The following is a 15,921-nucleotide window of genomic DNA, read 5'->3' on the forward strand; positions in this document are numbered from 1 at the left end:
GCACCACAGGGGAGAAATGAGTATTACGGAGACTGAGTATGATATAAGGGTATCTCTGACAGATGTGTGACTTTTAACCTGCGTTGCCATGGCAACATAGCATCGGTGTAACACATCCATCATACATAAGCGACTGAATGTTGCTGATATTGGGATGTAGGTTAAGTACAAAATAAATGTTGTTAACCATTTCGGATAGAAGTTAAAGGTGCTGTAAATAAGAAAGTAGGAATAGGTCTGCATTTGGGAGACCCTAGCCTGCATCCTAAATTGTTAATGAAGTAGTCATACCCCCATACCCCCATAAAGATATTACAGTAGGCCTATATTCCAGTCCTAACTAAATGGTTCTGAAAGAAATCACAGACATGAATAGAAATTCAGCAAAAGTGTTTTGCTGATGTGGTAAAAGTGTGTGCATAAGGGATGATCTGTCACTGTCTGTTTCTTCAAGTAGGAATCTGTGTGCGTGAAGATGCCTCTTCCCATTAACTGGCCTTTACTTTTATCACATTTAACTCCTTAACCTAATTTTATTTGAAAACAATCTGCTTTTAAAATGTTATTCTTAAAGACCAGACATTAAAATGTTTCTAGTTTATGGCATTATAATTTGCAGAAAGGGACTGGACACATCATGGTTACATTGATTTAACAAAAGCACAGAAAAGGCAGGTGCGTAAACATTGGGATTTTGGCACTAATTGTAGGCTATTCCCTGGTGAAAAAATAGTATGCTAAATATATTTAATTTTGATATACTTAAGTATACTTGCAGTCAGACTAATGACCAGTATACTTAAAGTGTGCTATTGATTAGTTTATTTAAAGAGTGCTATTTTGGAACAACTAATTTTGTACTTAATATATTTTAGTTGTATATTAATTGTAACAAAGTACAACTTTAAGTGTATTTAGTGTACTTTTGTGTGCTAAAGTGGAACAACTTTAAGTGTATTTAGTACAATTTAAGTACATGACTGTTTTTGTGCTAAATTCATGCTTGATAAGTGGATTTAGAGTGTGTTTTATTTATGTTAGGAGTACATTACAAATGTATTATGAGTGTCTTGCAAACATACAATCAGTATATCTTAAATAGACTGTTTGCGTACATTCTATATATTTTTGGCCAATCCAAAATTCTAAAAACTGCTCTGGTGAAAAATGAATATGCCAAGTACATTACATTTTGTATACTTTTACATACCTACAGCTAGATTAGTAATGAGTATACTTCAAGTGCGTTAATAATTAGTTAACTTAAAGAGTGCTATTTTGGGAATAGATTACTTTAGCTGGTAACATAACCAAAATAATTTTTTCCAAATAAATAAAAGCTGATTAAAACAGTCAAAAACAATTCATTTTAAATATATTTAAAATATAGTTTTATTCACAGTTTTCAAAGTGTACAGTATTTGCCTAAAAATTGAACAATTACTCATTGAAGAATGTCAAGATGATTGAGTTTACAACGTCTTTCTCTCCCAAATCAACTTTAGTCTGGCAGGTTTTGGTTCAGCCTAAGGAAATCTGAAAAAGAGAGACAATAAGCTCAATTAAAAAGTGTTTAATATTAAAACATTACATTTATTTAAGACTTACTGTATTAAATCTATAGTTTACTGGCAGAGATTGTATAGCAGATATATTTTTACCTAAACTAGAGCTTGACTTAAATGTCATCATATATATTAAGGGGCGGTTGCCCAGACAGGAATTAGACTAGTCCTAGACTAAAATAAATGTAAGAGCTGTCCAAACTGAAAACAACTTGCTCTGACATATCAGAAAATACATCAGTGCCCATTGTTTTACATCGTTATGCACATAAGTAATGTTTTTAGTAAGGCATGTTTGTTAAAACTATCCTAATTAAACTAAGGTCTAGTCCTGGATAAAGCTAATCCCTGTCCGGGAAACAACCCCTAAGAGTTTTCATTATAATGACTTGCCTATATGGGCTGCAAAATCCTCCTTACATAAAATACTTCAGCTCCTAAAGAAAGATTTTATTGTATTAAATTTAAATGTAAAAATTGTCAGAAAGAAAATGCAACAAGCAGACAATTGGGTGTTTCCTGGAAAGGGATTATCTTAAAACAGGACTAGGCCTTAGTTTAATTAAGAAATATAACCAGTTTCAAAAAACATGCCTTAAAAAAACATTACCTGTGTGTATTTTGAGGCAAAACAAAGGACACTGGTGTATTTTAAGATATGTCAGTGCAAGTTGTTTTCAGTTTGGACAGCTCTTACATTTATTTTAGTCTAGGACTAGTCTAATCCCTGTCCGGGAAACCGCCTCAATATGTATAACGTTATCTAAACTGAAGCTTGATTTACTACTACGAATGAATTATTATATCTTAAGAGTTTAAAATGACTTACCATTAGCTGCAAAGTCCTCCCTACAAATGTCTTTGAAAAACTTTAGCTTCTGAGGAAAGAATGCAGCATCATTAATACTAAATACAGTTAGGTAAAAGCCTTACAAACTCTAAACAGTCAATAAATGGTTAACTTTCACGCTACATTTAAAAAACAGATTTTCTGACGCTACCTTTTTTCATTAACATATACATACACACCAATACATATATTTAACAAAACAATCGGGTGTACTAATTCGATATAACAGGCTGACAGTGCTATCTTTCAAACCTTTAACATTAGCTATAAGCTAAGCTAAGCTACACAGCAGCTTATCACTAATAGCGAGTTAGACACCGCGTTATTGACAACATTTCGCATTCGAAATATGATAGTCTACTGATAAACGTCAGAATGGTCAAACGATAATCAAATATAATTAATTTTAAGATATTTTAACGTACCTTGGGACTGAATCCGTCCGCCTTGAACGACTGGTAAAAATCAAAATACGTGCGTCGTGACGTCATCACACACACGTCAGATGCATTATTCAAATCTCAGAATTCACTTCTCTCTGAAATGCATTTACGAAAACTGTTTAAGTTTTGTACAGCTAAAAGCGGTATGCAATTGACTGAAAAACTACAAAAAAACAAACACTCATATTCCCCTTACGAAAATGAATGTTTTTTTTTTGTGGTAAAAGTTTAGTAACCATGTTTTTTTGGTGTATTGATTATTATTAGCAAAACCACGGTTATTTTGTGGTAAAACACAGTTAATTTGTTTATCCAATGCTTGACTATAGTGAAGTTAAAGTGTACCTTATGTTAATAGTATATTACAAATGTATACATCTACAATATAAAATGTAACTGAACATACTGCTCTCTCGTAATTTTAAGCCCACGTTATTTCTCCATAAAATAATATACATTTGTACACCCCATACTTTCAAAATGTACTTAAAATATACTGTTTCTAAAGAATACTAAATAATGTATTTTAGAAATATACTGTCAGTGCATTATTATAATGATAACTTTAAGCATACCGATAAAGTATACCTAAAATACATTTTAAAATAAGTTTAAATTTAGTATACTTTAAAAATTGCACAAAACTTTAACTTTAAGTATATTTTTCTAAAGTATACTTTTAGAAAATATACTAAAGTATAATTATTTTGAAGTATGTTAAAAGTTTAATTGTAAAAAATACACGCAAATATGTTGTAAGCATACTTTAAATATGTTTAAAGAAAGTACATTCCTTTGTAAGTATATTTGTAATGTACTATTGCAAAGTTAAATATACTTGAAATACAATAAAGTATATTTGTTTTTCACCAGGGTTGTGATTGCTATTATTGATTATAGGCTCACTGTCAATTCTGTTGAGTGTAAAATGCTTTTTAGGTAGTTTATCTTCAGTCTGTAAAAGCAGATTGATGGTAATGTGGTCCTTCCCAGATTTTTGAGCTCTTTCCTAAAAAGCTATGATTGTAATGCATTGAAAAAAATTGGAGTAGGATTTTTCTTGAAAAAGCTAGGAAACAATTTTCACTCAGAAAATGCTATTCAATTTTAATGAATTGCCAAGTAAAGGCTAAACACAATTATCAACAGCTTTAACTAGAATTTTCTAAGTAATGTTTACATTGGATTTTTAAGTAATGTATTTGGGAAACACAAACATCAAGAATCAGAGTATGAATCTCAAAAATGGTGATAAGAAGATAATTATTTATCCATGCCACAGATATGTAATTTTTATTACCCAGCATGTATTGCAGCATTAAGTTTTTAATTTAATTGTCACCATTGTTGATATTCATAGTCTGATTCTTGATGTTTGTGCCTCCCAAATGCACACCGGTTAATTTTTGTTCAAAGTTTCTAAAAATCCTTAATGACAAACTGCTGTGATAGTGCTGGATCTCATTTTGTAAATTTTGTGAATTTTACTATATTATGTACCAACCACCACAGAATTGCACTATTAACTTTACATTACTATAACAAATGTGCTTTATACGCACAAAGTTAATGCAACCAGGAAAAAACTAGCAAACAAAATTTCAAGGGTCAAGAGTTCAACTAAACCAAATACCGATCACCATAATGGTTACTTTAAATAAAACAAAACATCAACATCTAAACTTAATAAGTGAATTGTGTTTTCTACAGCAAATTTTTTACTGAACATTCAGAAATAATGTTTTATTACAGTTTTAAAATAATAAAATGCAATGTTTCTCACATAAAAGGCAAATAAGTAAATATAGAAAACAGTTGATTTAAACATTGTTATAATCATGTTAGCCCTGTATGTCTTTTAATGTGTTTCATGTGACAGGGTCTTGTCAGCCCTCACTGTTGTCTTGTTTTATGTGGAGAGTCACGTGGCCTGTGTTTATATTTTGTGTACCACGTGCTCTCCTGTCTTAAGTCTTGACCCCGCCCCCTCGTTTCCTTGTTAATTATTCATTATTAGTTTACGCCCTTCACCTGTGTGTCCTCGTTCCTTAGTTTAGTTCTCCCCTGTTTATTGCCATCGTGTCTGACGTCTTGTGCTGGATCATTGTGTGTCACCCTGAGGAGTCTGTCTTGTTTTGCCCTGTCTGTTATTATTTAATTCTTGCCTTGTTTACTCCATCAAGTGAGTTTTTGTTAACTAATGAAAGTCTTTTTGGTTAAGAGCTGTCTGCAATTGGGTTCTTTCCTCCCCATTCTTGACAAACATTGTGTGAACATTAAAACATGACATTGTCATAACGTTTGAAAATGGTGTAACATTCCTCTAACGTTCAAACAACCTCTTAAAATCTTATGTTTGCACTTGGCAGAACGTTTTCTGGAATACATTTGGTAACTTTCAAGGAACGTTCTTAGATCTTTTCTCTGTTAGCTGGACATGCGCATCTATTATCTGGGTTAGTAATGATCTTTTACTTGCGTTTGTCATTTGTTCCACCAAATGATTTTGATGACAAAACACAAAGTTCCAAAAACAATTCCATTTAAATTTCCAAATGTATTTGAGCACAAATAATAGTCAATAAAAGTCATTGAAATAAACGTGACCTTTTGAAGTAAAGACAAAATAGTATTTGTTTGTAAAACATACTAAGATAATGCTAACTTTATTTACAAATTCAAAAAATAATTTTTTACAGTGATTTATCTTCACAACACTGTATGCTCTGATCTTGATCCAGAATCATTTTTATTAGCAAAGATTTACTAAACTGAAAATCATCAAGATTTTACATTTACTCATCAAATTTTACTTAACACTATAAAAACAGCTTTAGGGAATACCAAAGCATGTGTTTAGATGGAGGCGGGTGAAAATGTTCTTATCTACGGTATATAAACAGTGAATAAAAGTCAAAGGCTCTTGTAAACAACCCAATACAGCAACCATTTGTAATGTTGTCCTCCCTCCAATGACCCATGCAGAAAAATGCTGAAAGCGATATATTGGATTCATGTCAAAACCACAATATTTCAAGATCCATTCATATTTGATCTGAACCTTGCAGGCCTATTTGTACATTATAAAGATAGTAATTAATTTAGATCAGAGATAAACTTATGTATCAATAATTTCACATGAAGTATTTCTTAACGGGAACTTAATGTACCTCTCTAATTTATCACCTCTCTTACTTAAGGTGTTTGGAAACATGAGACCGGCTGACAGCCAAGGACCGAAGAGGTTAGAAAACACAGATATTTTTAAACTTAGTATCTGCATCCGTTCAGTCTCATTTGGCTGAAAGATGTGAAAACAGTCACAGGAAAAAGTAAATCCAGACTAGGGGACTTTTACACAGTCCTATTGTTCCCTTTAGGTCCTGCAGAAAGAAACATCAGCAGCTTGGTCTTGTTAATGGGGGAGTGTTCTTGAAAATTTGTCTTTCACGCTGACCTAAGATCAGATTTGTATTTGCTTTATAGCAGGTTAAGTCCACGGGTTGCGGGTGGATCAGGAGAAATATGATTGTGGTCTAATGAGTGTCTCAGTCATGCTGTTGTGGTGCAGAGCCGTAGGGTGCACATGTTTCTGTTTGCATTAGAATACAAGGCCAAACTGAATGCAAGAATGAATTGTGACAGAAAAGGGCAGCCAGGCACTATGCACGATTTTTCAAAAGAAATCAAGCTCTCTAGGGCCCATAAATCTATTGTCCTAAAGGCTATAGGCTAGTGCCTGACTGGCCCATTGTGCTGCGCTTTTAAAGGCCAAGTTTCAAGTTTTTTTATGCGGCTTCTTGAGACTTTTATTCATTACCAGTAAATCGATGTTGTTACAGTACAGTGGGGAGGATTGGGTAATTCTGAGTATATGGTGCAGAAGTAAAATTGATTTATTTTCAAGGTATTGCCTTTTGATTGACATGTTATATCACCTGTTATTACACAGCACTCTGCAAAGCTTGATTCTGATTGGTTATAGTGGTGACATTCCAAGGTTTGTTGTTCCCAGATAACAACCGCCTAAAACTAATAACACAGCCTCATCCGGGTCAGTCATCTTGGCAGGTGCAATTTAATACTTTCAAATAAATGCTATATATGGGTGATTCTCACGAAACCATTGAAACACCACGGCACTAATGATTTTAGCTATAAAATGTGTAATATAGTAATATTAAAAAGCATCAGAATTAACACAATACTGTGTTCTACCTTGCACAATGTGTGATTTCAACATAAGGATTTATAATTTGTCAATTTTATCTCATTTTCTGCTGAAATTCTCAGTACCGCAATGTGTCCGGCTGTGTTTGAACATGTGTTATGTTGTAATTTAATCAAATTAACACAAAAATATTTAGGAAAAAAATAAATGGTTGTTTTGCTAGACTACTTTAGATGACAGAAAAAATATTTACTGAATATTCATGTATAATTATAATGAAGAAAAATTAGGAAAATGATGTGTCAATGCCTGATGTTCTCATCCTCCGCAACACTTTTTGAGAACAGTTTAAGCACACATACAGAATTTTAATAAAGTTTGATTTTGAGTGACCAAGCACATGGACCAGTTACTTCAAGATGGCTACCAGGTAAGATTATTTTTTTTACAGTTAATTTGAAATATTGTCTTGTCAGAATGCTAACACAACATTTTGATTATCATTACCGCAACAGATGCTTATTAAATGTTAATTTAATTAATAGAAGCATAATACTTTGATTTTAAATGCATGTGCAGAATCTCCAAATTATGGTCTTTCAGGTTTGTCATGTCATTTTGAAAATATGTCAGTGTTGATGTTTTCTGACTGTTGCAGTAATGAGATTTTTTAGGACTAATTTTTTAAATTATGTTACAAAAAGTGTTAAATGATAAGTAAAAGTGTTTAAATTAATGTTCCCATTTACTCCAGACTTTGTTTTTCAATTTCTGGTGGGAAAAAAGTAAATGTAAGCAATTTTTACATATTATGCTTGACATTTTTTAAGTTTTCGTGAGAATCACCCATATATATATATTATTTTCAATGCGTGCACTTCATCTTTGTACAGCGTGTCGTGAATGTTTTAGCATTTAGCCTAGCCGCATTCATTCCTTAGGATCCAAACAAGGATGAATTTACTCTAAACACTTCCATGTTATCACTATTTAAAGACTGTTACATGAGTAGTTACACGAGTAAGTATGATGGCACAAAATAAAACGTGGCGTTTTTTTTTTAAGCGGATAAAAAATGAGAACTATATTGTATGGTGGAAGAGCACTTAGTTTTCAGCACTTCGACCTCTAGCCCAGTAACATCATCACTTAATCGAAAGGTTGAGCGAGAGGAGAGAGTTCACAGGAGTGATGATGTTACTAAAAAGGGAAAACATGAAAGTGTTTGGTGGTTTCTAAATTCATCACTGTTTGGATCCTAAGGAATGAATGGGGCTTAGCTAAATGCTAACGCATTCACGACGCGCTGTGCAAAGATGAAGGGCACACACTGAAAAAAGATAGGCATGTATTAATTAGTCTAAATTGAGATAAGAACATAGTAAAATATTGAAAAATTGTGGTGTTTTCCTTTAATTATGTTGTTCTAAACCTGTATGAATTTCTTTTTTTCTGATGAACACAAAATATATTTTGATAACTGATAGTAAGTGCACAGCTGATTGTAAGCATTGACTTCCATAGAAGGAAAACAATTATAATGGAGTATTGTGGTAAATGATGAATAAGATATTTAGAAAAATGATGGTTAGCACACAGTTGATGGTATTCCATTGAATTCCATTGTATTTGTTTTCCTACTATAGAAGTCAATGGTTACAATCATCTGTGTGCTTACCATCATTTCTTAAAAATATCTTCTTTTGTGCTTATCAGAAAAAATAAATTCATACAGGTTTAGAACAACATGAGGATGAAAATATTATGAAAGATTTTTCATTTCTGGGTGAACTATCCCTTTAACATATAAGAATGTATTAATCCAAATGCAAAAGGTTTGCATTTCTTACAAATATGCTAATATCAAATCAATATTTTGTGTACATACTGTATGTTTACTCATGAAGCAGCAATCTAATAAGCATAACATACAGCCAGTCCTGATTCATCTGTCAGGTTTTATCCTGCATTATTAACCAGCTGGCTGTAAATATCCCTTACTAAACATCTTACTAATCCGTCTCTCTCTCCAATTACAGGTACTTCAGCAAGAAGTTATTTTCCACACTCTGAATCCGAAAATAACATTAACCATCCTTAATAGTAAAATCATTGTACAAGCAAATGCAACTTACTATGAAACAAAGCCGTGCAACATTTACGTATTTCGACATATTGAAAGTATTTCAAGTAGGAATGTTATGAATGCAGGGGTACAACTGCAGCAATATAGACTATTATAGTAGCTATATAATCTTTAACTACAAATATACATTCTCTCTTAACCACGGCCAGTGGTGTTGTATTGATTTGGCTGAAGAGGTCTTGGGCTCCACAGGGAGGTTTTTGTTTGCTATTTTTGATGAAGTGCTGACTCCTGGCTTCACCTGTCTTTTAGCAGAAGCGTGGCAGTGAGAGACTGGGGGGAAGGTGAAAGTGTTGTTTCTGTAGCTGTGCTTTTGAGTTGTCTAAGAGTGCTGATGCCATATTTCCTTCATGTTCTCTTCACTGGGGAAATATGAGGTATATGTCTGACACCTGGGGTTACCAGAACAGAGGGAGAGAATCTTTTGTTTTCTGTCATTTCATAAGATGATTAAAATATAGTATAAACATTTATTTATTTAAATACTAAAAGTGTTTTTAAAGAGATGTAAAGCAGTTGGAATTACTTTAAACATGAAAAATATATGAAGAGCTCGGATGCAAAAGCTGTTAAACCCCACCTCCATCAAAATGGGATAATGATATTGACCGAATGCTCTCATCACATATTACACGTTCGCTTGAAATCCGCTTAATCCCGACCTCAGGCCATTAAGAAATACCAGTTTATTGGCAGAATCCATTAAAAGCCACTGTTAAAGTGCTCCTATAGCTCACTGGTAGAGCATTGCGTTAGCAGCACAAAAGTTCATGGGTTTGAACCCAGAAAACACACAGGTAACACTTTATTTTCGATAGTCCACTTTGGACATTTTACTGATTATAAGTAACTTTGCAACTACTCATCAACTACCAATCTTTAGAGAATTAGTAAACTGTCTGCTTAATATCTACTAACACTTTATTGCGATGATATCTCAACAGACATTGAACTGTCTATAAGTATCTTTACAGGTGCATGTGAACTTATTCCACTAACCCAAACCTCTTCCCTAACGCTTACAGTCTACTAATAATCTAATGATAGTTAGTTGACGAATAGTTGCAAATTATTGAAAGTTGACATGTAGTTGCAAAGTTATTTATAGTTAGTGTAAAGTCCAACCAACACACATAATGATTTAAAAGAAATGTATACATTGTAATGCACTGTCAGTGCTTAAGATAAAAGCATCTGCCAAACACGTAAATGTAAGTGTGATTTTTCAGCAAAGTCCTCAAAGTGCACGAAAGAAGAATTGGATGAACGATGCCGCGCATACCTGTGGCGGCCGGTGACTTCTTTTTCGAGGGCGCACGATGCAAAGTTTGTCACAACATGTATGTAGCCCGTCATGTGTGTGATTCATAATTTCAAAATATGTGTTCGGCGCGGCGAGTGAACCTATGTGGATAATTGCCTGCTGCAGACGCGTCTAAAGGGTTTATGATAAAAGAGACGCTCGGTTTGCCAGATAATCGCGTAATCTCATACATAATCAGAGTTTACTGTTGCGTGTATTTTGTGAACGTGAGCGTCTCTTTTATCATAAACGGTTTTGACGCGTGTGCAGCAGGCACTTATTTTGACAAAACATGTGATACACATGGTTCACATGATGCAACAAACACATATTTTGAATTTGCGCCCCTTGGAAGAGCAGTCACAAGCCGCCACTGGTGCATACGTCAAAGAGTTTTTTTACCCAGTTAAAAGAGGTTTACTGAAAATAATAGGATATTGACAAAATTTTCGAGCCTTTTACTTTTATTTAGTAAGGACAATGAAGAGTGACTGGAATTTTTTTAGTGATTGCCATTAAAGTGAAATTACTGAACCTAAACATAAAATGTCTGACGCAGTTAGAGGGTTTTGCATCTGAACTCTTTGCTTTTTTATATAGATTGAGAGAAATTAATAAATTACAATGAGGAATAGGGATGAGAAGATTACCAGTTTCACGCTTAACCACGATAAAATGTCCTGACAGTTAGTATTATCATTAAAAATGTAATTATCATTACAGCCGTGCTTGATTACCGTGATTTTGAAAACTCGCTGTAAATCCTGCTAGCCAGAATCAATATGACGCAGGCGCGCACATGCAACATAGTTTTTTGCACAAGAAGTTATTTAAGGGATAATGTATTGTATTCATTCACAGTAAACTTATTAGACAGATGTATTAATTTTTTACCACAGAAATAATTTCAGGGACATGAAATATTATATTGTGATTTTCAAAAATAAAACTTGTTTAAATGTTTTCAGTGTGTGTATCAGTTCTTTTTGAACATTTCCATCTCATTTTTACAAAATTATGATAATATTGATAACCACGATAACTTTGTTCACTATAATCGTGATATGAAATTTTCATACGGTCCTATCCCTAATGAGTAAAAAGAAGTAAACATCTTATGACTTTTGTATGACACATGAACTCACATTGGAGTTTGTCAAAAACAAAAAGTGTTTACTATAACATCTGTCCGAATGTGCCTTGTCAGTACTTTATTTATTAGTTTTTTTTAGTGTTTCAGTATTTAGAAACATGCAGTATGTTCTTTTAAAGGCAGGTGTTATGAGATGGGTGGTGAGAGACTAATCTGAGTTCTGCAAAAAAGTCATTGACCCTCTTTCCAAATCAGTTTCCTGTTTGGGTCAGTTCTGTGAATACATGTGTGTGTTTATGAGTAAAATGTTGGTGTCTGACATGTTTTTCCTCTAATCTCACACATGTGCCATAATGCGGCTGTCAGAAATAGTTGTTCATAGAAGTCTAAAAACATGTTTTCATCCTGTGCATACAGTGTAAACCACATCTGCAGGGCTATTTATCTTAGAGCTATTCTTTCAGTCACCAACTATATCCCTCACAACACAATGCCTGCATTTCTCCTCTCTTTATAGATGAAAACACATTTGTTTGATAAAACGCAAAAAAGGTCAGATTTAGTGCCATAGCATACTTTCCAGCAAAGGACACAATTAGCACAGCTAAATGCCAGCAATGCTATCTTTGGCTGTGGTTTGCCATTAAAAGAACAAAAGGAGTCACAGTGGAATAGACCAATAACATGATTTTAAATATAGCCAGTCTTACATGCTATTCTTTAACAACATATTTACATTGACCAGCTTGCTTTAAAATGAAAGGTGAAAACAAAAGTGTAAATTTATGAGAAATGTTTCTAAACAAGAGATTTCTCTGAAATGTTATTCAGGCTATGAAACAGTTTACAGGAATAACAAACTTTCCTGTGAGAGTGCACGTGCTGCTGTGTCTGTTGTAAATATTTATTTTTTCAAGGTCACAATTTTTTTAGTGTTATAACACTTGTCCAATGATGCAAATTGTCAACAACACATGATATATGTTACTAAAATAAAGGCTGAAATGATCTAGAAGACAACGAAATGCAGTTATTCATTAGTAATCCCATCATGCAGTAATGTTTCATATTTTGATTTAAATGTGTGGACATATTGAACATATGGCATATTCCCCTATGCGTTACAGACGTCCTATGAAATTTGCCACCTAATGTTTGAGGGTTTAACTTGCAATACAAACTGTCAAGATGAAGCCCCAGGTGTCTGACAGTTTTCACTTTTGAGTTTCAGAGCTCTTGTCTGCCCTTGAACATAGCTGCAGTGGCTCAGCTGGTGGTTATCTTGTCTTACAATTCAAGGGTTTTAACATAAACTCTGTCTGAGAATATTTGATTTTGCTGGATAGATGGCAAGAATTTGGCTGAATGGAGGTTTTGATGCGAATAAGCGGCAATGAAAGTATTCAAACTATATTATGTTTAGAAATGTTATTATACCACATGCTTTTTAGTTTTCCAAGTTCAACAACAGTGATTTGATGTCATTGTTTCCATTGACTCAAAAATAACTATTTCCATCTAAAAATAGTTGAATTAGGAAAAATACATAGTAAAAATCTTAAATGCAGTGATACCCCAGTAGGGCTAACAGCAGTACCTTTGTTCATGTGTTGCTAAGGAAGCATTGCCTGTTGTGCAGGAAAGAGGGATAGCAGTTTCCTGTTATGAAGAGAGGTTTTTAAAGAGCTGCTTTTCTCCAATCAGGTCACAGATGAGTAGAAAGGAAGCCTGAGGAAAAGCAAAAACATTTAGTGTCTTGAGAAAATGTGTTTACCCAAATTACATAAAAGTCTTTGATAAAACACCACCATTTTGTTTTATTGCTTTTAATGCTTTCTTTTATACAACACAACCTTTTTGTTAAATTTACGTTTATATATAACGTTTATTACGTTTATATATAAAATAAGGATGTTATTGGGACAAACGTACGTATATTTTAAAAAGAAATGTCGACTTTTCGGTGACAAATAAATTAACTCTTATAGAACAATTTATATGATATATTTTGACAATATGAAGCAGCTAGTAGTTGATAAAAGTGATGATTACTGTTTTCAGATTGGTTTCTTTTTTGTGTTTTGGTCTTTGATTCTTGTATTCCCGTGAGAGGTACGCGCTGTACCTCCTGAGGAAGCGCGAGGCAAACACCTCACCAGTCTCCACGCGCAGACTGGAGCGCGCGCGCGCATCACTCATTCCTTTAGCGGGAAGCGCGCGGACCTGAATGGACCTGCTGCAACGGTCGCAGCTGTGAAACAGAATTTTTCGGAGACGCACCGTCGATTAAGTGATGAAGTCTGCGTGGTTTATTTTTCAAGCTTTATGACAAATGTTTCCGGAATAAGTTCACAACATCTTTGGAATTATATACTGTTGCTTGGCGGAATATCAAGGAATAATGTGGAAGTATTTCAAATGCCACGGTGGATGACATTCGAAAATGAGCTCAGGTGGGAAAACTTAATTTATATTTCAAATTATGAACTTTATAGTGCTGTTAAATTAACTTAACTTGGTGCAAACTTAAAGAAAAAACGAGCATTTTAAACAGCTGTACTGCAGATATTTTTAGCAGTTAAAGTTAAAGAAGAGAAGTGGAAACGCTGTGTTGGTGATGCACAAAAAATATTTTACTGTAGATGCTGTAAAGTTATTCATCAGAATTTATGTTTTACTTGTATATAATATCCAAAATGAAGAGCTTACTGTATTTTTTACAACACTGCTGTGTTAGGATAGCCTATATCATTGTCGCGTTAGTGGAGTAAAACGCACAGGTAACATTTACCATTTACAGATTATGTTTCCATGTTGCACACAACCTAGGCTATATATTTTAAATATTTATAAAATATACACACGATATATAGCCTATAAAGGACTTTTTAATATATCAAGACGCATTGAGATTTAAATTGAGACTGTTTACACTTTTAAAACGGTCTGTCTGCCTGTCTTTCTGTCTGACTGTCAGTCTATCAAATTTGTAAAGGGTATTCTATATCTCTAAAGATAGACTATCTATCTATCTATCTATCTATCTATCTATCTATCTATCTATCTATCTATCTATCTATCTATCTATCTATCTATCTATCTATCTAATGAATATGTATCTATATGCATACTGACATTCATAGATAAATACATATAATTGATAGATAGATAGATAGATAGATAGATACGCAGAGAGCAGTTTTGCAGTGAAGTGAGTTTTGTTCTCCCTGTATCCCTTTCATTGTGTTTAACCATTTGTTTTTAGTGAATTCTTGTTGCATAATTCATATCCTGTTATTTTGCCAAAGGGACCTTAGTTGGGATGTTGATGTTTCTCTTTTTATTGTTCTTTAATGCACTGAAATGACCTTTTCAACAAAAAACAAAAAAGAAAGATTGTCTGAGGGGTGGGATTTATCACTAGAGTGTGAATCATGGGAAGACTGACGAGAAGGAAGTGTATATGTGTTGTGCAAAACTGCCAACTCGTAGAAAAAAAGAATGTGGGAGATGGGGTTCATAGAGGAGACAGGGTGCACTGTTAATGTCCTTCCCCTTTGCACTTCTTGTCCGTGGTCCTTTCAGGAGAGTCTGCTGGAATAGTTAATTAGTCGTGTCAGGAAACAACATCTTAGCAGGGTGAGCACCAAGTGCACGGTGAGTTTAATAGGACGTGCGTCAAGGCAGGTACCAAATAACAGGAAGAGGCAGGAGTGTATGAGTTTTGTCAAGCGAAAGGGTGTGTTTCACCATAAAACAGCCTTTAAGGTCTCCAATGACCTTTTTAAAAATACACTTTTTTTCAGTGCCTCTGGTTTAATTTTTCACTTTTACTTTTAGGCTGAAAATGATGTCCAGTTTGACTAGGGTGACTTTCAGTAGGACATAATCACTTCATTATGTTTTTGATTCAGAGGTTGCAGTTCATCAATCAAATTGTCAATGTAGATCAATCAAAATGCTGCTGTAAACGAGCAGCTGAGCTCATTATGGCATGTTGTCAGTGAGTTTGTAGTTTCACCTATTTGTTTTCATTGCAATTGCAATTTATCAACCTACTGTAATCATTTTTTTTCTGTTTTTGCAGATTTTTAGAAGGAAATCCAAACCTCTCAACCATAGACATTTGACTATTACTGTGAGCTCCACCCTGATGTCAAGGCCTTGTCACTCCACCCGAGGTTTAAAGCCTCCTGTGGCACCTAAACCAAGGCTAGCCTCAGAGGTGAGCCAAAGCATTGTGGGTAATGGGGACATAACGTCCTCAGACAGGCCTGAGCTGGGGCAGGAGAATGAATCAGATGTCTCACAAGATGAAGCAGATGCACCTGGAGAAAACTGTACAGACGA

General features: G+C 34.0%; 1 protein-coding gene and 1 long non-coding RNA gene across 3 annotated transcripts in view; one reads left to right on the forward strand and one right to left on the reverse strand.

Moving 5' to 3' along the window:
- Positions 1–1,363: 1,363 nt before the first annotated feature.
- LOC135719428 (uncharacterized) lies at positions 1,364–3,153 on the reverse strand. The gene is made up of 4 exons (XR_010521088.2): positions 2,841–3,153; positions 2,395–2,443; positions 1,959–2,002; positions 1,364–1,536 (listed from the first exon to the last, which is right to left on the reverse strand). It is a non-coding gene; the product is annotated as an uncharacterized lncRNA (long non-coding RNA).
- Positions 3,154–13,721: 10,568 nt separating this feature from the next.
- fgd5a (FYVE, RhoGEF and PH domain containing 5a) overlaps positions 13,722–15,921 on the forward strand; it is a 50,348-nt gene continuing 48,148 nt past the window's right edge. For both annotated transcript variants that reach the window (XM_065241502.2, XM_065241503.2), the window contains exons 1-2: positions 13,722–14,024; positions 15,659–15,921. In XM_065241502.2, the coding sequence (XP_065097574.1) occupies positions 15,725–15,921 (197 nt within the window). In that variant the 5' untranslated portion in view covers positions 13,722–14,024; positions 15,659–15,724. The remainder of the gene's footprint in view (positions 14,025–15,658) is intronic.

The sequence above is a fragment of the Paramisgurnus dabryanus genome, chromosome 14 (genome assembly GCF_030506205.2).
Source record: "Paramisgurnus dabryanus chromosome 14, PD_genome_1.1, whole genome shotgun sequence".
Classification (NCBI taxonomy): domain Eukaryota; kingdom Metazoa; phylum Chordata; class Actinopteri; order Cypriniformes; family Cobitidae; genus Paramisgurnus; species Paramisgurnus dabryanus.